The sequence below is a fragment of the Zootoca vivipara genome, chromosome 7, assembly GCF_963506605.1.
Source record: "Zootoca vivipara chromosome 7, rZooViv1.1, whole genome shotgun sequence".
Classification (NCBI taxonomy): domain Eukaryota; kingdom Metazoa; phylum Chordata; class Lepidosauria; order Squamata; family Lacertidae; genus Zootoca; species Zootoca vivipara.
The window spans coordinates 30,116,355-30,141,623 of NC_083282.1; the positions used below are offsets into that span (position 1 = coordinate 30,116,355).

General features: G+C 41.4%; 2 protein-coding genes across 17 annotated transcripts in view; both read right to left on the bottom strand.

The window, feature by feature from the left end:
- NEXN (nexilin F-actin binding protein) overlaps positions 1 to 14,062 on the bottom strand; it is a 31,317-nt gene extending 17,255 nt beyond the window's left edge. For 4 of the 14 annotated variants that reach the window (XM_035122317.2, XM_060276797.1, XM_035122315.2 and 1 more), the window contains exon 1: positions 87 to 1,059. In XM_035122317.2, coding sequence (XP_034978208.2) covers positions 87 to 536 — 450 coding nt within the window. In that variant the 5' untranslated portion in view covers positions 537 to 1,059. The other 10 variants (XM_060276799.1, XM_060276798.1, XM_060276800.1 and 7 more) reach the window with 8 other exon arrangements.
- A 1,643-nt stretch (positions 14,063 to 15,705) lies between these two features.
- The window catches only part of MIGA1 (mitoguardin 1), a 39,946-nt gene continuing 30,382 nt past the window's right edge, over positions 15,706 to 25,269 (bottom strand). For 2 of the 3 annotated variants that reach the window (XM_060276804.1, XM_060276803.1), the window contains 3 exons: positions 21,735 to 21,788; positions 19,908 to 20,024; positions 15,708 to 19,752 (listed from right to left, as the gene is read on the bottom strand). In XM_060276804.1, coding sequence (XP_060132787.1) covers positions 19,534 to 19,752; positions 19,908 to 20,024; positions 21,735 to 21,788 — 390 coding nt within the window. In that variant the 3' untranslated portion in view covers positions 15,708 to 19,533. Of the gene's footprint in view, positions 19,753 to 19,907; positions 20,025 to 21,734; positions 21,789 to 25,269 lie in introns of all 3 variants that reach the window. The other variant, XM_035122313.2, reaches the window with a different exon arrangement.

Here is a 25,269-nt window from a genome sequence, read left to right on the forward strand (position 1 = left end):
ACTGCAGTGTAGAAGTTGGTAAGTTATTTTTAAAAGCTTGAAAGGAAATAAAAGTAACAGAAATGAATTTTTGCAAAGGAATTGACCTCCTGCTTTCGCCTGTTCCATTCTCTTTCTCTAACATACTGTTCTTTTCTTCTTTGCTTCTCATCCTTAGATCGCCTTTGATTTCTTTCTTCCCTTGCTTTCTGCATGGCTTCAAATTTATCCTTTACATCACCCTTTCGAAGTTTGGGCACATAGGACTTTGGGACAGGTTTAGATGAAGAAAGCAGAATCTTTGTGAAGACAGGGAGAAGGCAAAGACAAGAGAAAGATGGTAGAAGCAGATGAAGAGAAATTGCATGGAATATTAGACAGAATGTGAGACTTTTGAAGAGACAGGCAATAAATCGGAACCTGAGCTGCATTACAATGTTTGATTTTAAAGAGAAAAACAGACTCTTTCTTTTGCACAGGTATAGGAAGCTCTCATGAAGTTGCTTTTGTATTAAACCTAAACTTAAAGCTTCCAATAACAGTTGGATCACAGTCATGTCTAGAAAAACTTGTAATTAAAAAAACAACACAATTTCTAATTAAACCAGACTTTTTGCCTCTCTTTACTTTTCCATTTATTTTAATGCCACAGAACAACTTCACCATTTGACAATTGTACTGTTTTAAACTGAAATACTCTACAGTTTTTGCTTTAGGATTACACACACGCATTATTTTTGGGCTAGAAGTCAGATGTACATCTTAGGGACAGTTTCTGTAACAAATGGAAATCCTATCAAATGTGGCTTCCCCATTCATTCAGTAGTAGTGGATGATGATCTGTGCATGCCTTTTCCCCTTGTGCATGTGAACTCACACAGTTTTCTGGACAGAGTGAAAATATGCAGAGCCCTAAGATGTGTGCATTCCCTAACAACTATCCCTTCACCCTACAGGTGCCTACTTCACACATGCTGAGAATCAAGGATCTAAGACTCTTGGTTATATTATATTATTTAATTTAGGCTACTATAATAAAGCCAGAGTTTATTCTTTGTACTTCCCCCTTCATACCACCATACATACCTCTGCCTTCTGTGCAACGTCATTCATGGCTACTTTCTGTGATCTAGCAGCAGCAGTGTGCAAAAAGGGATGTGTCCAGGCTTTACCTTTGTAAGGAAAAAAAGAGATATGACCTCACTTGGTTGATATATCTATAAACATTACTAAGGAGGGTGGTGGTGGTTCTCTCCCTCTCCCTCTCTAAGTACTCAAGAACTAGGTCCCTGCAGTATCTATCCCAGTAGAGAATAAAGTGGGGGCCTTGAGTCCCCCGCCTCCCAGTAAATTCAAACTGCACATTTACATTTCCAGTGAGGTTGGAAGCCTGTAAACATGTCTGGAGTTGTAGGAAAATTTCTAAATTTGGGGGAGAAATATATGAAGAAATGAAGAAAATGCTGAAAATTACTTTTGGAGAAAAACCGGAATATCTTTTATTAAGTATAATGCCAGAAAACATGCCTGCAAATAGGAAAAGTATCTTTTTGTGTGCATGTGCAGCAGCAAGATTATTGATCGCTCAAAAATGGAGAAAAACTGAGGTGCCCACAATCCAAGATTGGCAAATAAAATTAATAGAATTTATGAATTTGGAAATAATGATGGCTGCAATCAGGAATACTCCTAAACAAAAATCTAAACTGGAATGGGGGGTAGTGGAGGAATATTTTAAGAAAAGGGATATAAAAATGGAGTTGATGATCTGTCTAAATTAAGTTGTAATGGGGAAAGTTGTAAAAAGGATGGGAAAATGGAAAGTAAAATAAGTAAAATAATAAGGGATTGTATAATTTCAACTAGAGATGTAACGCAATGGTTAGGAACGCAAACTAAAGAGAATTTAGAAGCAAAGTGATGTGTGGTGACTGGGAAGTTAACTTTTTTATTTCTTTTTAACAAATATTTGTGTAAATGACATATTCTTTTTTCTATGTATTGCATTTTAATGATTTAAATAAAGATAATTTTAAAAAAATAAAACAAAAAAAACATGTCTTATAAAACATTAAGGCCTCATATCCACATAGAAATGTTATTCTGTTTATATCACATCTTTCATGCAAGGAAAACAAGGTATCATGCACAGTACATTACCCTAATTTATCCTCAAAACAAACCTGCTATGTAAGTTAGGCTGAGAGATAGAAAGTGGCCTTGGACTGTTCAGTCCTGTTCAAACCCTCTAACCACTAAACCACATTAGCTCTGGAACCAACCACACATATGCAGATGATCTCAATCTCAGGCTCTTCTAATCTTTCCCCCATTCCTTCTTCTAGCCCTGTTATATCACCACAGTAAAATCTGCATCCTGATTAAGCCTTCACATACCGTAAATTGTTAAGAGGGGAAATGCGAAGAGATTGGTCGTCTGCAAAAGCTTCAAGGAAGCCTAATATCTGCTACAAGGGACCAAGCTAATGGCTTCTGACTCCCACATTCTTGCAGTTGAAATTACTTCCCTGGCTTGAATGAAGTAATTTTGCCTTGGGAGAGTCACTTGCTAGCAGATGTGGAGTGTTGGCACATGGTGGCTTGTATGTATTTATCATTTCACTTACTAAGAATCTAAATCCAGACAAGAGAGAGACACTTTTGGACAGGAATAAGGTGTACAGCCTGTCCTGGGCAAGGGTGCACTTCCTGCAACAGCCTGTTTGCAATCTGGATCCAGCCCAAATTCTAAATGGCTAGATTGGAACAGTTGCCAAGGAACGCTTTTTACCAGTTTTGCCTTGTACACTAGCTGCACACATGGGAGGAGAAACCAGACCAGTATTTCATGTTCTAGATTAGGCTGCTATGGTGTGGTCTACATGGTGGCTGCCCATGAAGGCCACCCAGAAAATGCAGTTGGTCCAAAAAAAACAGGTGATGATGTGAGATGCAAGCTGCTTGGGAAGATAATAGTGGGTAGGGATGGAAGGTGTTAAACTCCCTTCATCTTCCCCCCACTCCATTGCCGCTGCCACCCAAGTTGTTTATCCATTAGGAAACTATCCATTGGATTTTAAATAATGCATATTTATACATATGCAGTTTGCTTCTCTTAAAGGGACAGAAGTTTGAAGGCAGGCAGGCAGGCAGGCACTCCCTTAATCCAACCCTATGTAGAAGACAAGTTTTTCCAACCCTGTCTTGCTTCCAAGGCCAGGTAAGTGACCACAGTTTTATTTCAGTAATATACAGAAACAGCTTAATAAGGGGTGCAGCCAGAGTACTATGGAGGGTATACTCCATCAAAACTCATTCTTGGGGGAAAATTGGGGGTAAGGCTAGCATTCCAATTGCACTGTCATGGCAACCATAAAAAGTCAAGAAGCATTGTTTATGGCATTTAAGTGCTATTATATTGTTAACATCATCACCCATTGGAAAAGGGGCACATGATGAGTGCCACTCTTAAACAGATAAGTAGCCAGGAGTCAGAGTTTAAGAAGAGCCACATGCGAGCTGTTGCATTGTTTTACTATTCAAAGTTAACATTGGTTCTCTATTCGCACTGTCTCTAAATATATCTTTTCTATACAATAGAAGCATTTAGAACATTCATCTCTTTTCTGAAAATTCTATAGCACATACTTCTTCTTTTTTTCCAAAAAAAGGAGGGGAGTATTTGAATTTTATATGTTTTGCTGGAATAACCTCTTGTGATTGTGGATACATGAGCAAGCTATGCATGTAAGCTGCTGACAGCCATTTATATGATAGCAACTTTGCTTTTAATAATAGCTGGAAAAAAGCTCTATTCACAAAACTCTTTCTATGCATTCATGTACCCACATGCATAATCACATACAGGAATTTATAGTCCACATGAAGTACATCAAGGTAACTTACAACTGATATGATAAAATCAGCCCATAAATATGTTTAAACAATTTAAAATGTGAGGGAAATGTATAGACACTTGTTGGTTAAAAAGATAAATTCATATTGTGAGGGCTTGTGCAAATAGTACATGTCTGAAAGAAGGCAGGGGCAATTTGACAATATGGATAACCTATTCAGTATAGGAGTATAGTAGGAGATGGTACATTCACTAGACCAGGGGTCAGCAACCTTTTTCAGCTGTGGGCTGGTCCACTGTCCCGCAGACCATGTGATGGGCCGGATTATTATTTTTTGGGGGGGATAAACGAATTCCTATGCCCCACAGATAACCCAGAGATGCATTTTAAATAAAAGCACACATTCTACTCATGTAAAAACACCAGGCAGGCCCCACAAATAACCCAGAGATGCATTTTAAATAAAAGGACACATTCTGCTCATGTAAAAACACGCTGATTTCTGGACCATCCATGGGCCAGATTGAGAAGGCGATTGGGCCGCATCCGGCCCACAGACCTTAGGTTGCCTACCCCTGCACTAGACATTAATAATCTGATTTATGAAGAGTCTATTATTTGATCCAACATTTCATATTTGTCATGCATGTGTTACATAGGTGACAAATAGATGGAGGATCTTATGGCAGCTAAAAAGACTTATGGCAGCCTCAATAAGCTAATGGAGCTATCATTTATTTTCTTCCTGCTACCGGTAGCTGCTCTACAATAGCAGAAGGTCTCTCAGCAGCTGAGGCGGCTCTTGCCCCCTCTGCCAGGCTCAGTAAGGTTAATACTTAGAGATTCTAAGTCATAGGTAGGCAAACTAAGGCCCAGGGGCTGGATCCAGCCCAATCACCTTCTAATCCAGCCCGCGGATTGTCCAGGAATCAGTGTGTTTCTACATGAGCAGAATGTGTGCTTTTATTTAAAATGCATCTCTGGGTTATTTGTGGGGCAAATGAATTCATTCATTCTCCCCCCCCCCCTCAAAATATAGTCTGGGCCCCCACAAGGTCTTAGGGACAGTGGACCGGCCCTCTGCTGAAAAAGTTTGCTTCCCCCTGTTCTAAGTGATGAGAGTACAGCAGGCAAAACCTCCTCTTTAACGAACAGGTGCGCTGATGTAATGCCTGTATGTACAAGTAGAGGGACAGAGGCAACACTGATGCTGTTGGGTGCTAGTTGGGTCCCCTTGCATAGATGTGTTTGCATGCACACATAATTGTGCTAATGCAGTTGATTGAAAAAAAAAATCAAAAAAAAATCAGGGCTATATACGTCTTGCTGAAGATTTTGACAGTCAAAACCATTTTTTAAAAAAAAGGAAAATAAAAACATAACATACTGCATGTGTGCACATGGAGGATATAACCCTATAGATATTTTTAAAAAATCATAAACTTAAATAACCATAAGCTATTTTTCTGCACAGTCTTTAAAAAGTAAGAGACTAGGTGCTCTGACATTTGCAAAATGCATGTCTTGGGTGCTCTCCTTCTCTTGATTTACTATTTTAACCCTTCTTGTGGGTTGTTCCTCAAGCTATAGTTTGCATAGTACTTCAGGGGGAAGAGGACATGTCAGCTATACATAATAACATCAAGATGCAGTCAAATGGCCATCCTTGTAGGAAGTAATGTTAAATTGAAGTCTATTGCAACAGTTCAATAGCACACCAATAAAAGAAATAGATCCTCACAGAAAGGATCAACATGCAAAACAAAATGTACCAGTATTATTGTTTCAACACAAGTGAGAACAAGCACTTCTGGCAAATAACACTGCCTTAACACCTGGCAACGTGTGCAGATATAACAAGACCTGAATTACAAGTTTGTAAAAAAAGAGAGGCCAGGATAGTTACTTAATTAGGAACCCTACCCCATTTCCTCATTTCACTTTTCAAAATCACTTTATTCTTAAAGCACATTGAAGTTCAGCCTGCTGGCTCTTTTTAAATATATATATATATCTATATATATTAAAAAATTTCAGGCAAACCACACTCTGGTGACCAGAGGAAAAAGTAGTAATCCTCCACAATTCAGGACAGGAGTAGCTCATGTCTAATCCACAGTCAAGCTACAGAATGTTGTTGATCTTATGTGGGAATAGGGATGGGATCAAAATATATGGGTGGGGGGGAATATTCTCTAGAGCAGGGGCATCCAACTCCCAATAGGCTGCAATCTACTCACAGTATAAAAAACTGGCATTGATCTACCCATTGTCGTTGAATGGACCAAAGTTGTTGAGCTTTCTTTAGGAAGACAAAGATGTTGAGCTTTTGTTGTTGTTGTTTTTCCCCTTCTTGGGGGGGATCACTGAGGGGGCCCAAAGATCTACCAGGATCTACCAGGAACACCCCACAATCTACCAGTAGATCACAATCTACGTGTTGGACATGCCTGCTCTAGAACAAAGGCCTTGGACACCAGGTATTATCTTCAAGCCTTAAATAGGGCAGATCCATATGAACCAACGAGAAAATGGCATTTTAGACAAACACTCAAAGCACCAGACAGGGTAGACTAGGGAGTTCCTGAACGCTACTGGCATTTTGTTGCTCACAATGTAACCACTCCAGTATAGCAGAGATGGGGAACCTTTTGGAATCCAGTCCCCAGGCAGCATTGCTAAGGATCAAGGATGCTGGAAGATCTAATGCAGCAACATCTTGAGGACATGTTCCTGATCATTGCATTATACCATGCAAGACATAGAAATAGAGCTTATGTCAGCAAGTGGACTCAAAATCATTAATTCCCCATCACTCCACCAGTCTGGTCACTTTTTTTAAAAGCTTGCTGACTGCTTTATACAATTCCCATGTGATCTCTTGAACTTTTAAAAGGCTTCACAGAGCTGAATTTTATATTCAACATTACATTCCTCATTGAGTTTTACTTTATTTCAGGTTTTAGGGTTTAGGTTGTGGTGGTTGTCCAGTCATTATATGTCTACTTTATTTATTAAAAAAAAGTCCTTAACAGCCTGTCCTGGACAATAGCTGCCAGTTTCCATTTCACTGCAGACTTGCAGCACATAAATTAGAAAAAGGAGCACATTGTTCCAAAACATCTTCCTTGATCTTGTTAACTGAATTATTTATTCCACATCCATATGTGGAAGTCATCATCATACATATACCACACCATCTTACCCCTTTTTATTTTCCCATCAGACTCTACAAACAGTGATGTTGCATTATTTTATGATGGCAAGAAGAGGAGACTGCACAAAAGACAAAAATGCTCATCCACTGCTACCAATAAAACCGCAAACAGAGAAAACAATGAAACCAGCTTATTTGCCTAGCATATAAACGAAATATGAATGTGCAAAGCCTAGCAGTTTTCATTCCAGTAGCAATTTGCGGGTGTCAAGGATGATTCCCAAGATACCAGCAATTCAGAATAGGCGTCGGAAACAAGGTGCTCCAAGGTACTGAAGAACAACATAACTTCCTTGGCATCCCCACCCCAAATTTCTGGGTCACTTTATAACATTTTTAGAAACACCACTTTGTATCTGCCTTGAATAGTCCTATTAAAAAAAAAACTTAGGTAGGCCAGGATTCAAAGAGCTGCTTGGGTCATACAAGAGAGTTTCTGCAGTCAGAAGAATGTTCTACTCTTTCTTTTTTGCCTTTGAACTCTGCATCATAATAAAACAAGCTGGTTGTTATAATTCCCTTCAGTTTCAAAAGCAATATGCCATATGGCATGGGGGCACTGCTTTCTTAAAAATAAAATAAAAGGTACAAGCAGCCCTATACATTTATACCCACCAGCAGCTGTCCAAAGGTCTCCAGCTCCCTTAAATGATGCTAGCCATTTTTCCTTGTTGCCTCTTATTCTTGGAATGCAACTACTATTCTTTTTTTAAATATTTTTTTATATTTAATATAAGAACAACATACAATCAAATACTTTTATTGATTTCCTGTTCAGACCCTCCTCAAAACTCAGATCTTCCAGGGAGCTTTCAGATTACCACCCTAGTTCTGGTGCCTTATTTCAGTTAAACCAGAATACATTCAATTTACATATTCACATAGCAACTGCAAATAAACTGTTATAATAAACTATTTTACCTAGTTCAAAACAGGATTGCTCTTGAATCAGAACTATCTGGAAGGGATTGACTGGGTAGGTTCATGTGGTCATTGATTCTTCTTTGTGTGAAGGTGCCGGGAGCTGTAGCATAAAGGTAAAGGGACCCCTGACCATTAGGTCCAGTCATGACCGACTCTGGGGTTGCGCGCTCATCTCGCATTATTGGCCGAGGGAGCCGGCGTATAGCTTCCAGGTCATGTGGCCAGCATGACAAAGCCGCTTCTGGCAAACCAGAGCAGCACATGGAAACGCCGTTTACCTTCCCGCTGTAGTGGTTCCTATTTATCTACTTGCATTTTGACATGCTTTCGAACTGCTAGGTTGGCAGGAGCTGGGACCAAGCAACGGGAGCTCACCCCGTCACAGGGATTCGAACCGCCGACCTTGTGGTCAGCAAGCCCTAGGCTCAGTGGTTTAACCACAGCGCCACCTGGGTCCCAGGTGTTCCTTAAGAAGCCCTATTTGGATTCATGAGACTAACAACTACCACCTTGTCACTGATATCCCCCTTTTAGGGACAAGGTACCTAAGAAGATGGTGGCCTGTTTCATCCATGTTCAGACCTGGCTGGAACTGAAACATCCCTTGGTCCTCTGATGGTGTATGGAGGGGGGGGGGCAAAACATGCTGATTCTCCTGGATCTCTCCATGGTTTTTGATGCTATCAATCATGGTATCTTCTTGGATTGATTCTGTGTAATGGGAGTTGGAGACATGGTGATATGACATAATTCCTACTTCATGAGTCATTTTTAGAAAGTAACATTGGGGGACTTCTGCTTGGGCCCCAACAACTGTGCTGTGAAGCTCTGAAAGGTTTCATTGTGATTCCCATGCTCTTCAACATGTGGATGAAACTGCTAATTGAGGTCATCAGAGGATTTGGAGTGAGCTGTCATCAGTGTTAGTTACTGGTAGGTAGCCGTGTTGGTCTGACGTAGTCAAAACAAAAAATAAAAAAATTCCTTCCAGTAGCACCTTATAGACCAACTAAGTTTGTCATAGGTATGAGCTTTCGTGTGCATGCACACTTCTGTCATCAGTGTATCATTGAAACACAGGTCTGTTTGTCATCCGAGTCATGTGAGGTTACGTAGGTGCTGGACTGGTGCCTGGGTTTGGTAATGGGCTCGATAAACCAAGGCTGAATCCTGACAAGATGGATGCACTACAGATAGATGGTTCCCATGTTCAGGAAGTGAGTATGCAGTCTGTTCTGGATGAGGCTGCATTCCCCTTGAAGAAACAGTCTTTGGGGAGTCCTGGATCCAGCATTGTCACTTGAAGGCCAGCTAACCTTGGTGACATGGAGGTGAAGATACACTGAAACATTTTGTTGCAGGTTCCCTCTAATTACTCATGTGGTTGAGCACGTATCAATATGGAAGTGAAATGGGGCAGCCAAAAAGAAGGTAATGACTTCTACATACTGGGGAGATATTCTAGGTACGCATAAATACACACTAATTAAAATAAAATGGCATTTTCCTTTAAATTCCAAAACTGCCTATCAGGAACCTGCAAGAGTATGTGATGTCAATGACAGCTGGGCCTGCACGGAAACCAGATATCAGGCACGCTACATGAGGGAGAGTCATATCTCAGTGGCAGAACATGTTACTTATTTGCAAAAGGTACCTCAGGGTCTCTAGGTGGGGCTGGGAGAAAACCCTACCTGAAACCCTGGAAAGCCATCTCTAGTCAGCATGGACAGTACTGAAACATATGTTTTAGACTACAGTTTCCATCAGTCCCAGACAGAACAGCCAATGATGCTAGGGGCGTTCCACCCAAGAGGCAAGATGAGGCAACTGCCTCAGGTGGAAGGATCCACATGGGCATCAGATCCTTGCTTGTTCTTGACATAGATCTTAACTCACCCCCTTCTCGTGCCAATTTGTGGTTCGCCTCTGGTGTCAAAATGCCTCAAGTGAGCCCTGAATGATGGGAATTGTAGTCCAAAACATCAATAATTGGACTACAATTGGGGAAGGCTAATCTAATCTAATAGGTTCATTGCAGAGGTCAGATCTGATTGTGCACTTTGCTACTCACATAATAGTTCTGACCATTAGTTGCATATATATATATACATTTAGGGTTTGACAGAGAAACTGCTCCAGCTGGGTTGGCATTCACACAGACCTCCTTGCGATAAAATACCACCAGAGCTTTGAGAAGTGTCACAATGAAAAATAAGTTTCATTCATATTAAACAGTTTTGGAGTGACATCCAAGATGAATTAAAAAGATGCTTAAATATCATGTAACAAAAAAAAAAGAGGTGTTCCTCTTGGGAATTATATCGACTGGCATTACTGTTGCTAGGAAAAAAGTTTTCTTATATGCAACTGCTACGGCTAGAATGATTATAGCAAAAAATTGGAAGGGAGAAAAAACTCCCCCAATAAGAGAATGGCAAATAAGATTTTGTGAATACATAGAATCAGCAAGACTTCCAGAAGTAGTGAGAGGCCAAGCAGATAAAAAACTGATAGAGGAGTGGACTTGCGTGAAGGAATACATGAAAAAGCATTGTTCTGGTATAAATATATCAATATGCAATGAATGAAATTTATAGAGTAAAAAATTAAGAAGAAATGGATATAAGATGAGGTAAAAGTAAAGGTAAAGGGACCCCTGACCATTAGGTCCAGTCGTGACCGACTCTGGGGTAGCGCGCTCATCTCGCATTATTGCCCGAGGGAGCCGGTGTATAGCTTCCAGGTCATGTGGCCAGCATGACAAAGCCACTTCTGGTGAACCAGAGCAGCACACGGAAACGCCATTTACCTTCCCGCTGTAGCGGTTCCTATTTATCTACTTGCATTTTGGCGTGCTTTCAAACTGCTAGGTTGGCAGGAGCTGGGACCGAGCAACGGGAGCTCACCCCGTCACAGGGATTCGAACCGCTGACCTTCTGATCAGCAAGCCCTAGGCTCTGTGGTTTAACCCACAGCGCCACCTGGGTCCCCTATAAGATGAGGTAGTCAAGAATAATATTGATAACACAGCGAAAAGAATAAAAGAAACAAAGGAAGCCACACATAGGTGGAGGAAAGTCAAGATTTATGTTTTTATGTTTAGTTTTTTATGTAATTTAAATTGATATTTCTTTGGGTTAATGTATGTTTAATTGTTTTCTTTCAGAGGAATTAAGGAGTTGTATGTATATATGTATAATAAGTTTGTTTTGTGTTTGTGAGTATTGTATTTATCAATAAAAGTTAATAAAAAAGAAAGAAAAATAAAAAAGTTTCATTTAGTAAAATAGATCAGCTACATGATGATATAAAAGAAAAAGCAACAATGGTTGCCCACCCACCACCTTGTTTAATAAAAAGTATGGCTGACGATATTTTGGCACACGAAACAAAATGCATTTTTCTGTTTCAGCAATAAATCTGATATATTTTTTAATGCAACTACAAAAATATTTCTGATGTTAGGCATTCATGAAGGTGCATTCGCCCATAGCACACCCCTCTTATTCAAATAGTCTTAAATTCAAAATATTCTACCTAAAAGCAGCTGATATTTTATGCACAAACCTCACACCCCTGATTCACTTGTAAAATATATATCTCCTAAACAAGAAGCTATGGGATTCCTAGTTTAGGTTTCCTTTGGTTCCACTGTTGACTAATTAACCTTTTGCTTTTCCATTTATGATTACAGTATATCTTTCTCTGCATTTCAGCACGTAAAAGGGCTACGCAGCGGATACAAGCAGCTAAAAACACTTGAAACTTCGAGGAGCAACTTTTAACGAATTATGAAGATTATCAATGTCACCCAGACCAGCTTTCTGACATCTCATAAGCGCAAAACAAGGCGAAATCACTACAGTACTACAAGACGAACAAATGACAAGAGCAAGGAAGGCTTGCTGAGCCGGGTTTAGAGATCACCCACCCACTTATCTGGCGACACTATCGCTGCTGCTGCCGCCCTACCCCCTTGGCTCTAATATTAGCTCAGCACCTTATTCCTAGTTGTCATCTCCTTAGCCACTGATCAGTTCCACACCTTTCAGCAAAAGGTTTCTGACCTCTGGAAAGCAGAAAAGGCACCTGCATTTAATCCAATATGTTCTCTCCAAGACTTAGTTCAACTCCCTTCCACAACCCACCCCTCGCCCTGGGAAAGTTGCATTCAATTGTAATTCCATTAAAAAAAACACCAAGTGAGAGCTGTTGGCTCCGGATTTTGAGCGTTGCGGTATGTCCAAAAGGGAGTTTTGTTTCAGAATAGAAGAGGGCCCTCGTTGGAAATGGATTTACTAGCCTGTTCCAGCGGTGCCACACAAGCAACAGCCTACTTCTTCAGGGCTGTTAATGCACAACTAGCCCGACCAACTCAGAAGCTGCAAAGGGACCCACAGGGAAGCCCCCCTCCCCAGAATGTTCTTCCAAATAAAAACCGTTTCTAGTCTAGACAAGAATGTGAGCCAACTGTTGCTCTTCGGACGTCAAGGGAAACTAAAGCCCTGCGACTGGCGGGTGTGGGGAGAGAGAGAGAGAGAGAAGAACGACAGAGAAAGTCAACCGTCTGAGGAGACATGAAACAGATCGCGCTGACTGGTGGAGAGAAGGTGGGAGGGGGGAGGGGGGAGAAAAAGCAATTTTCACTGCCAAAAAAAAAAGCCATGGGGAACGGGGGGGGTGTTGCTAGCCCTCCCTCTCTCCTGTTACAGGAAGACCGAGTTAAGGACAAAATACAAGTCAAGTTGGACAAGGTCAAGCCAAAGGGAACCTCTGGTTTGTAGAGGGAGAGAGCTCTCCCTCGCGACCGTCCCCCCTGGGGCTCCCTCGCCTCACTGCGCGCCAAAACGCCCGCCTCTCAGGCCGACCTTGGTGCCAAAATAAAACCAAACACTCTCTCGTGCCCCCAAAGGCAGCTTCCCGTACCTGAGAGCCCCCTGCGCGCTTCGCTCTGCGTCTCCAGATAATCCCAGCGGCTGGGTGGGCGTGAGGGAAGCTGGAAAGCTGCTCTGCTGCTGCTGCTGCTGCTACCGTCTGCTGGTGGTGCTGCTGTTGCCGCCGCCGCCGCTTCAGCAGCGCCGGGCTCTGCAAGTTTCCATAAAAGTCCCGGTGCGCAGCCCGCTCCCGCATTCCAAGCGAGCCCCGGCCCGGCTGCAGCTGTCCCGACGCAGCACACGCGCGCCCTGGCCGCCCCCTCCTCCTCCTCCTCCTCCTCTCTCAGCGCCCTGGCCGCGCCGCCTGGGCCCCTCTCTCTGGCCCAGCCGGGTTATTTTAGGCTGGAAGCGCCGTGAAGCTATAAATACACCCAGGGACTCGGGGAAACTGGAGAATTTCCCGGCCGTCCTGGAGGGGTGGGGGGCTCTGGCGAAATGAAAAGCGGGGGTAATGGAGACGACGAGGGGAAGAGAGACCAGGCTATCATTTTGAGCCGGCATCCCTGCCAGCGCTCATTCTGCGCTGCAAAAGTGTCCTTGACCAGGTGCGGAGTGCATTTCCTCCAAGGACTGGTTGCTCCGGAATAAAATATTGGGAGGGGGCAGGTAAGCCCCAACCCGCACATTCGATCACATGACAGGCTCTCTCTCTCTCTCTCTCTCTCTCTCTCTCTCTCTCTCTGAATGGCAATGCCCATCAATTTTTTTTTATTATTTTTATTTTTGGGGGGGAGGTCCTCTGCTGAGGTCCAACGGGGAAACCTCGTTCCTCGTTCATTCTTCAAAAACACAGACCCAATTAACCCTCAGCTTCCACAATGCCTTATATACTAGACTCCGTAGGGTCACCACCATCCTTCAACGAAGATGTCCACGTAAACAGGCACCCCCCCCAAAAAAAAATATCAGTGTGTCATTCAAAACAGATCCGTTAGATCTAAAAGGCACTCATGCAGTCATTACTTAGCAGTTAGAAAAATACTTACTATCAAGACTTGAAAATGTATTTCACCCCTTCTCCCTTCACGCATACAAGTATTTCTGGTCCAGTTGATGGCAGTACTTTAGGGCAGTGGATCAACTCCTGACAAGCTTCACTTTTGTATATTAGAAAAAACTGTTCTGACTCCGAGATCCTGGTGGCTTTTTTATAGCTCTAAACTGACTGAGAGCAAGTAACTAATAATAGTAACTTACCAGATAATTGTAGCAGCCTGAAGTCCACTCAGTACCCTATCTATATGGGTGATATCCAGCATTACTCATACTCCGAGTAGACCCACTGAAATAAATGTGTGTTTCTTTTCAATGGGTCTGTTCCAATTATGACTATAGTATTTGTGTGTTGTGAATATTTTGCTAGTGTTCATAATATAGGATCAGCCTACTATAAACACCAGCATTTTATTTTTTTGTTAAATTTGAATGCCATGCTACATCTGAAGATCGCCAGAGTGGTTCACAGCATAAAAGTACAAAATGAAAACACAAAATTCGTAATAAAACAAAAGCAAAACAAACCAATAAACCCCTCCTCCCACAGACACATTTTAAAAGTAATCCCTTTCATACTTGCAAGGATGCAATTGTTGAAATTAATGCTTGAACATCCTGAACCAGTTACTTCTGTTCCTGAATTACTTTACAGAGTAGATGGCAGCAGAGAGAGATTTAATTGCTTTTTTTTCTGGACACAAAATGGGACTATGCTATTCTTTCCACTCATTTCCATTCTGTTTCTCTCACACAATACAATACACTGGGGGCAGCTATGAATATCTTATTCTATAGATCTAGTTACAGGTAGGTAGCCGTGTTGGTCTGAGTTGAAGCAAAATAAAAAAATTCCTTCAGTAGCACCTTAAAGACCAACTAAGTTTTTATTTTGGTATGAGCTTTCGTGTGCATGCACACTTCTTCAGATACCAACTTCTTCAGGTATCACTTCTTCAGGTATCTGAAGATACCTGAAGAATATATTCTTCAGGTATCTGAAGATACCACTTCTTCAGGTATCTGAAGAAGTGTGCATGCACGAAGAAGTGTGCATGCACACGAAAGCTCATACCAAAATAAAAACTTAGTTGGTCTTTAAGGTGCTACTGAAGGAATTTTTTATTTTTATTCTATAGAAATAAAGAGGAATTTTATTTACTTATTTGTTCAATAATATTTGATTCCTTGAGAATGCAAGGTGGACAAAAAATAGTCAATATACTTCCAGTTACTATATGGACAGGGCTAAACACAAGGTTAAAAGCATATAACCAGGCTGCAGTGAAAACTACTAAACGGTAGTGGGGCACATCCAAGACTATTGCTCCTTTATCTGTATGAAAAGAGCAGGAACCTTCTGTGTGTTGCATAACTGGTTGTGGCATTTAACCCCGATTCCATGATATTCCACACTTCTAACCAATTCCCAGCTGATAGATGCTGACTGAACAGCACCAGTGCCATAAATGTGCTATAGTTGAAATTAACAACCTCCGCTTCCCTTTCCTGCTTCAAGCAGACTTTGACCCATCTTCCTCTCCATCGACCTCAACTTCCACGAGTTCTATTTTCTCCTTGGTCCCTTGCTTTCTTCTTCTTCTTTCCCTTGTCCCTCCCTCCCTCCTTATCTTTTGTTTAGACTACAGTAACTGGGATTGCGCTTGAAGCCAAAATTGCATATAGCCAAAACACATTGGGTTCAATGGTGGGTGGGATTGTCGAAACCTTTCCCCCCCTAGACACCCACCACACCCCTTTAAATTTTTTTAACCCCCCCCCCGCCAAGCATGTAAAGCTGAATGCACACACGTTATATGTGCATAAGTTGCAGGCTTACTGTACTTGCTTTCTTCCATTATTACCTCTGTTCGCTGGCTTCAGACTCCCACCTTATAGCTGTTGTCAGTCACAGATAGCATTCTGCAGCGACAGTTTGTGTGAATGGAATGAGGGCGCAGCTGTAGAGAAGGAAGTAGCTCAGTGGTAAGAGCATCAAGGTAGGGCTAAGAAAGCATCTGAGAGCAACTCTTTGGCTGAAACCTTGGACAGCTTCTGCCATTCAGTGGAAGACTGAGCTAGATGAACCAGTGGTCTGACTCAATACTGTATAAGGCAACTTCCAATGTTCACCTATGTGTTACCAACTGCTGTCAGCTCATCGTACCGGCTTTGGTGCACTTTGCCGTTATGAAACACTGGACAGGGAGATGGATAAACCTATTTGATTCATGTGTGCTGGGGGATGGGGAGCTTCAGGCCTGGGGGCCAAATGCAGCCCTCCAAGTCTATCTGACCCTTGAGTCCACACATCCAGGCCATGCTTCTTCCCTTGTTGATTCTGGTTCCATCCCCCTCCCCATGTATACTTTTGCCTGGCTGGAATTTTGCCCCTGTAAGGGGGGGACGGGGAGGTGGTTACATCACATTTACTTGCTTTGAGAGGTACCTGTGTAAAAACACACATGAATTGAGCATAGCTTGAATGTAGCCTGCTGTACAAAGGCAAGGATCACAACAATTGCTCCACAGATGCCGTTTTGCCACAATCACCACTGGTAGGCAGCCCCCAGCAAATTCCCCACGGCGAAACATGGCCCCTGGACTGAAAAAAGGTCTTCTCTCTCCCTTGCTGTATGCAGATATAGTTCCCCACATATCAGTATTAGCATGAACTAGGCAGTTCAGAGAAACAGCTGCCAGCTAATTCTGTATCATGTTGACTTCCTCGCCCCATGACTGTCACTGTCGGCCTCAACTTCCATGATACATCTGAGCCATTTATTAAGATGAATACAGATGACCATGCCATGTTGCATACATGCACACTGTAAGTTAACCAGCTTGTAACTGGAATCAACCTAAACATAAGAATGTTGATGCAGAAAGTCTGTCACAACTCTTATTTCAGAACAGTGACTACAAATCCTGTAGGTTTCTTCCTTGGCTGAACGAGAAACTGATTATTTAGGCAGCCTGCAACTAGAGAAAAAGTGGAATTTTAATACCATATACCAGCCCTACATTCCCCCCAAAAGGGGCCCATGACGTAGTGTAAAATAATTTTTTAAAAAATCCAAATTAAAATTTAAAAAAAGGAAACATGAAGCTATTCATGATTTTTATATGGCAGAGGGAAGAATGGCTTGGGGTAAAAGAAGTAATATATTAATTACTTACCAAAGCCTCAGTGAAAGAAAATGGCTTTGGCTGGCTTCCAGAAGTTGAACATGCAGACTTCAGAGAGGCCATCCGATGAGCAAAAAGTTCTATTTCTAGTACAGTATAATGTTTCTGGGCCTGGGGCACATTTTCAAACTGGATAAATTGGCATGGGCAGCATGCATGCACATGCGTGCACACACACACACACACACAAAATCTATTGGCTGTAACACAATGCTACTTTCGAGTCTATTTCATCTGAAGAAGGGACCCTGCAGACACCAGGAACATGTGCACCCATGGAAGCCGTGTTGGCAATACCAGCTCTAGTGAATGCCAGCCACAAGTACAAGCAAGCAAGTCACCTACAGCAGGATTTTATCCAGAGATCTTTGTAACCATGGAGATTTGTAGAGAAGTCCCCTAAACTGTAGGTGTTTCAGGGCAAGACCAGCACCTTGGATTCAGCCCAGATATACAAAACAAAAAGCAACACGAAAAGCAAAATCCCCAAATCCGCGTTAGGGCAATACGTTTTATTAGGCGAGTCCAAAATGTCACAAATAGTATGCAGACTTTCAAGTTGAACAAACTATGATCACAGTATCTAAAACTGAATCCAGACAATGCAGAAGTACCATGGGCTGGTGGGACTGGTATTCAACCTGTTTTTGAACATGCCCAAGGTTTAGTGGAAGGTGCTATTATATCTCTACAGCCTGATCACAGTTACCCATACACTGGTAATACGATTTAAGAACGATTTGGTTTACAAACTCCACAAAACCGGAAATAGTGTCCCGGTTTGAGAACTTTACCTCGGTCTAAGAATGGAATCTGAACAGTGAAAGGGAACCGGTGGCGGGAGGCCTCATTAGGGAAAGCGTGCCTTGGTTTAAGAACGGACTTCTGGAACAGATTGAGTTCGTAAACTGAGGTACCACTGTATCATTTAGATTACTGTGGGATGATAGCTTTTGAAGACTGTTGGATGTACAGTTATTGCAAATAGTGCAGGAGAGTTATGTAATGGGACTGTCTGATTGGAAGGAAAGCTCAACAGTTCTTTAAAAGAGTTAAATTGGCTTCCAGTCCATTTCTGAAGAAAGTGCTGGTTTTGACCTAGAAAGCCCCAAACAGTTTAGGGCCAGATTACCTTTCCCTGCAAGCGAAACAGGATTCAGATCAGCATCAAAGGTCCTGTTCCAGGTCCTGCCACCCTGTGAGGTGCAGTGATGATAACCAAGAGTCTTTTCTGCTGTCTTTAACATCCCCCCCTGCCCGCCCCAGAAAAGCTTCACCTGGTGCAATTTTCCTTCTCTTTCCAGAAGCAGGTGGAATCCTTTCTTATGCCCAGGCCTTCACAATATTTTACTGTAGTATCGTTTTATTCTGATATCCCATTTTATGGTTGTCTTATGCAAGCTTAGATGTGACATTTTGCTTTTTCTAAGAGTCTTTTCGTAAACTGAATCCCAGAATTGTCAAAACAGACAAAGACAAAATTTAAAATGACAAAAGGAACATGTATTTAAGTCTGTTGCATGATTATCGTTTTTGACACAACATTCCCCTCCCCCCGAAAAATATACTTTACTGTAAATGATACATTCAAACAAGACAAGATTCTAGCTTATTCACAACTAGTAAAAAGTTTTAAAAGCTCTCTAAAGGTGTGAGGGGATTCAACCGATTATTAAATTATTTAAGAGCATTGTTTAAGGCCTCCCCACACTGTGATTTCCAATGTAAAATATCAGTGAAGGGTAATTTACATAAAAATATGAGCTTCGAACTCTATTATTATTTTTTTGGAAGAAAAAAAAGCAAAAAGCTTATAGAACGGCATTGCTGCCCAAAGGCTGAATGCACTGATTTATTTCGCTACATAATGAGCTGTGGCTTATATACACAAAATACATTTTCAAGGCAGAGTTAAATCATTTGTCACTCTAAGTGTCATTATATTGCACTTCATTTAAGTAGAAATAATAATAACTTGGCAAGTGTGTGGCCAGGGTCAGGTAGAGCTTTTGAGACTTTGTACTGGGTAATTCGAACAGTGCAAACCTTCGAGACAAACTTGTATACTTGTATACTATATACCACGTTTCTTTGCATCACTTTCTGTCACAAACAACACCAGAGGAAATTCAAAGTATTTCCACAAATACATTTCACTTAGCCGTTTTAAAAAATATATATGTTGGGATATATTACATATAAATCCAGTGACGGTTAAACTACCTGCTCCAAACATATGCAGTGTCCTTTCCTCCCAAGCAATTATTTTCATTTTTTTTAACTTCCCTGAGTCCATATTTAACAACATTGTAGATTTCAGGTACTTGCTAAAAAGAAGAGAAAAAAGAAAGAAAGAAACCAAAAACGAAGCCGAAGCGATGGCAGCTTTCCTCGAGGGAGAAAATGGCAAAAAATTGTGCTCACATTAAGAAGAAACCTATTGTGCTTTAGCTTCCACAATGCCACCGGCTGCCGTGTCCCCGCATCCACTAACAAAGCCACTGGAATGCCTTAGGGAGTCGGCTCCGAGGTTGGCCAAGAGAAGATCGGTGTGTCGAATCAGCAACTGCATAAGGTCTTCTGATAGGTTATCTATAGTGGAGTACCGCACCTTTTCAAAGTCAAAAATGTCTTTCAGGAAATAAAGAACCTGGTCCTGGTAAAAAAAACAAACACGAAATATTTGTGATAATCGTCAGGCTCTGAGATTTAATACAGAAGTATTTCTTTCTCGTTTTGCCTGTTTTTTAAAAAAATCGGTAATAGTATCAAATTAGCAACAAGCTCCCCTGGTGTAATGAAGCAGCATACCTTGAAGAAGTTGCATAATTCATACAGAGAATTTCTGGGGCCAAGGAAGCCCCATGCCAGAACAGGGCTGATGTGTTCACAAATAGCATAGAAGTGTGCAAAGAAGCCATCAGGAACCTGGAGATGTAATCAGCGCAGAAAAGGTAAATCACTTCCTGCTTCCACGTATGAATAACTGTTCTGTCAAATGAAGACACTAAAGGAGGAGGGAGGCTTCACTTTTAATTGCTCAGCAAGTGATTCACTATGGCAAAGTTTCCCAGGGGCAGAGAATCTAGTGCCCTTCAGATGTTGCTGGAACTATAACTCCCAATCATCCCTGGCTAGTAGTTGGGAATCCAATGAAATCTGGAGGAACCACAGCCCCCCCCCCAACTCACTGCTTGTCCACACTATTTTTTAATAGGCTTCTAAATAAACCAATACATATACAAACTTCTGGACATAACAGAACGTTGGACTATCTCCAACTACACCAGTGTGGTGTAGTGGTTAAGAGCGGTAGACTCGTAATCTGGGGAACCGGGTTCACGTCTCTGCTCCTCCATATGCAGCTGCTGGGTGACCTTGGGCTAGTCACACTTCTTTGAAGTCTCTCAGCCCCACCCACCTCACAGGGTGTTTGTTGTGGGGGAGGAAGGAAAAGGAGAATGTTAGCCGCGTTGAGACTCCTTCGGGTAGTGATAAAGCGGGATATCAAATCCAAACTCTTCTTAACATTGGCAATCCATGACCATGTGATCCACTGTCATTTTTATACGTTACAATTTTTTGGGAAGAGTGAGTTGTTATTTTACTGGTTAATAGGGAATTAAAGTTATATTTAATTGGATATTCACCATTAGATGTCAAAATGGCAAACATTCTCCTATTTCTGGAGCCTCCAGTATGGCACCTATGGGCACCACTCCACCCACCAAGGCCCCCTGCCCTTCTCAATTCTTAAGTTGTGGATTTTACAGTGTCACGATATATGAGGTGGCTACTTCTAAAAGATCCCCTCAGATTTCACTGGATGCACCAGTTATCTAGTGGAATCATAAATTTGCCTCCTGGAAGGGCTGGGTCATGCCCATAGTAGCCGTATCTCAACCCCTGTCCTATTGCCATGGCACTCCAGTTTTGCTTCGCTGAACAATAAAAGCTGGCCCTCGCATATGATTCCCACTTCTCTCTTCACATTCCTAATAATTTACCCAATTATATATGTTACTTGCAAACGAGGGTATAGAAATTTATAACTATGCTGGTTTAGCAAGTGGCCTTGCAAAACTTACAGCATAGCATTACATGCCATAATTTAGATACCCATATCTAGAAAAGTATTTTAAAATGTAAAACCTGTTCGGATGCCTGATTATCGTCTTCCAAAGCAACTACTCTATTCCGAACTTAAAAATGGAAAGCGTAATGCTGGTGGTCAACAAAAGAGGTTTAAAGACTCTCTCAAGGAAAATCTAAAAAAAAAAGTAGTATAAACACAGACAACTGGGAAACCCTGGCTTGCAAGTGCTCCAATTGGAGAACAGCCTTTACAAAAGGTGTCATGGACTTTGAAGATGCTCGAACTCAGGATATGAACTCAGGATGAAAGAGAGAAACGTGCTAAGAGGAAGGCATGCTTGGCAAACCCTAACCATGATCAACTCCCAACTCCGGAAACCTATGCCCCCACTGTGGAAGGACGTGTGGATACAGAAATGGCCTCCACAGTCATTTTAAAGACCGTGTTCATGGAAGACAATCTTACGCAGCTACGAGGGATTGCCAGAGAAGACCACCCATATCTACAAAAGTACTGTATTTAAATAAGTAAAACCTGCTTACCTTCATTTGTTGCTTTTTTTGTTTTAGAACTGACCAGCAGCTTGAAGCCACAGCCTAAGAGTCAGAAGAAGAGAAGTAAGGGTTGTATCCAACACTGTGTGCCCAAGCAGAGCAAACTTCCACTTGCACAATGAGACTTCACTCTCCTCTCCTCCCACCTGCACTCTCTCAGAATCTGCTCTGGTGGGATTGGGGGAACTTCTGGAACATATTCTTGGGGTGCATGGATTGCCATGGGGCAGGGGGAACAGAAGATGATGGAGGACCTTTGTGCAAGCTAACATTCATCCAGTGTTCGATTCTACCCTACTTTACTTACCTATTTAGAAATATCCATTATATAAAACCAACTGGTAATTTTCCTAATTTTGAAGTTGTATTATTTTAAGTTTAAGGTTTTTAAATTACTATTGGGTTGTTGATTGTCAAGTTGACAGGCTTCACTTATGTTAAAATAAATTAGGCTGGTCTATAGGTGAAAAGAGGTCAGTACACGTTGATGATTATTAGCAGGGAAAGTGTGATAATCGAGGAGAGGTAGGACCACAACCAAGGGGAAAAGAGAGAGTAAAAGACATATGTCCATGTCAATCACAGAAAGACTTATGCCTTTTTAATGAGGTGCACGATTTCACACGCAATAAACACACACACACACACACACACACACATACACAAAATGAAAGTGGGAACCTTAGCAAAGACATGGGACAAGGATGGGCTGCACCTCCTCACACAATTGTTAATACTGTATGAATTTGCTCGAAAAGTTCAAAGTTGGACATATTCTTGGTACATGCAAAACAGCATCCAGTCACAGGAAGCTTCTGAATCAGGTTGCTATTCTGTTGGACAGTCAAGTGAAATCAATAGGACCAGGAGAAGTCCAAATGAAATCAGGACATTACCATTACGCCATATTTCTTTTCTCCGACCATAGCAGTGAATGAATATGGATATATTTTCATGTGTGCGTGTCTGTGTATGTCTTCTGCTAAATTGTCTGTTAGCAAAGTGAGCTGGTACTATAGTTTCTGCAGCATCTTGATCTGGCTACTTGTAAAAGGCAGGAAGCTGGGTTCAAAGGGCAGCTCAGTTGACACAGTACAACTGTTCTTATGCTAGCTTCCAAACTCCATAGAATGTTTCAGTATACTAAAAAAGAAGCATTCCTTTGGCACTTTATAAAGTGCTAGACCAAATCTCTCTCTCTCTCTCTCTCTCTCTCTCTCTCTCTCTGCTTAGGAACTTTGTTTTCTAAGGTTAGATTACTTACTATTTTGTACATAAGCTTGCTAATAAGGCTTTTCTTCTTGGTCTGCTGAACTCAGAAATGTGGATACTTTTAGTCAGTATTAACTGCTCCAATAGCAAGCACCCAGCTATGTAACAGTCCTCCTTGCCAACTTGGCGAAGAGACCTTTTCGCCAGTGCCTTCTAAAATCTATAGCTTTTGTATTATGTTATATGGCTGTAAATAAATCCTTTCTGCTTTTCATATTTTAATACTATTAGAGCTTAAATGCAAGCCAAAATCCCCAGCATATTTAAATGCCAAAAGATGTTTTAAAGCCAGAAGTATTTGTGACCATAAAAACAAAGAACAAACCACATACTTTTGTTTTGACCACACTGTAAAAAAAAAAAACCCAACACATTCACTTAAGAGAAAAAAAACATACTTAAAATAGTTTTTGACACAGCTAAGCAGTTTTGTCCTAATAAGGATTGGAATAATACAATACACAGATGGCAAAAACTTTTGTCTCCCATAGGGCATAACAGAATTTGAATGGAATGCAATGCTACTTCAGTACTGGGAGGTAAAACACTGACAAAATTCCATTGAGAAAAAGTCTGTCTCTGTGTGTCTATCTAATCATATATCCAACAGAAGAAGGGAAAAACAAAACAAGACATTAAGACAAGTAGAAAACCGATGCCCTTTTAAAATGTGTTGGGGAGGGGGGATATTGGGTTATTGTTTTTATCATCTAGGTTTTTTTATAGGGCAGGGGTATAGGACGGTATACAAATTTTAATAGATAGATAGATAGATAGATAGATAGATGATAGTTTTATTACTTCCATTTCCAATGAGTTCAGTCCAGATACAGCTAATCACCCTCAAGTCCTATTGAAGTTAATGGGTTTTGCAACTTTAACTCTGTGCTTAAAGTTGTCATTGATTGGAGACCATCATGTATAACTTTCTCAACAGGGACTCCCACGTGTATACATCATTTCCAGCATTTTATCCTCCACAAATCTGCCTATTCCTCTTTCAAAGCCATCCAGGTTGGTGGCTATCATCACCTTTCATGGGAGAAAATTCCACAGACTTTTTCTATCTTAGGCTGCAGAAGTATCTGGTCTCATCGGGTTCATCATAGACCTAGACCATCAACCACTCAAGGTGAGAAGATCCAATCTGTAATCCTAATGAACTGACAAAATTGATCTCCAGCTACCATCTTGAAGGATCAAGTCAGTTTTACACCAAGGCAACAGTTGAAGGATTCTATTAGCAGAATATTAAATATTATTCACCATAGCAACTCTGGGGGAAAAAAGCCAGCAGCACTTCTCTCAGATATTGGGACATACCTATGCATACAATAGCAGCCAGGACCCATTAATCCATGTTGAAACAGGTCCACAGCTGGCACATGACATCAGTAAAAATGCATCACATAAATAACAGATTTTCTGCTGAGCGCAGGAAGAAATATGCCAAGTGAGCGAGAACCATTTTCTTCTGTGGTAGGTGTGTCCAGAAGTACAAGGTTTTGGGCTGGAGGTATCATATGAGATTCTGGGACTCATGTTTGCACTCTTAATAATTACAGATCCCAGGGGGATTCCCCCCACCCAAAATGACTTGATGCTACCAATGTTTGCTCCTCACATGGCCAATCCCTGGAAATTGTGTGGAATTTACACTATTAATGGTTGTTTTCCTAGGCTGTGGCAACTGGTGCTTTGGGAACACCTAATTCATCACAGCAGGACAATTTTGTAGAAATTTTATAGAATTGTTTTACAGAAATGTTGCGCCACACCAAAAATATGGTACCAAATATTTGAGGATCGCTAGACCATCCTAAGTCATTCTAGAGTGGCATGTTGATTTGAAGGAAGTGGTGCCTGAGAGCTTAAAAAGCAGCATTTCAAAGAAAGTTTCTGCACTCTCAGTGATGTGGAATTATTACAAAGAAGGCTGAACTTGGCTGCATATTCGAGATCACTTCACACAAGTTAATTATGTCTTAACTATAAACAGATCCTTAGAATGCACTGTTGTGTTGCAAATTTTACACATACTGGTAAACTACAGGGGTCCTCATTCCAAGAAAAGACCAAGTAAGATACCCTATTCCATAGGTGGCCCAACTGCAATCACCCTTGCCGCATGCATTAGGCCTGGAGGTTCCAACATATGTGACCAGTGCAATGCAATTTCTTAAAATGACATGCTTCATCTGTGTACTTTAAGGTGCCATTCTTCATTCATTAAATCAGTTCAGACTGTGAA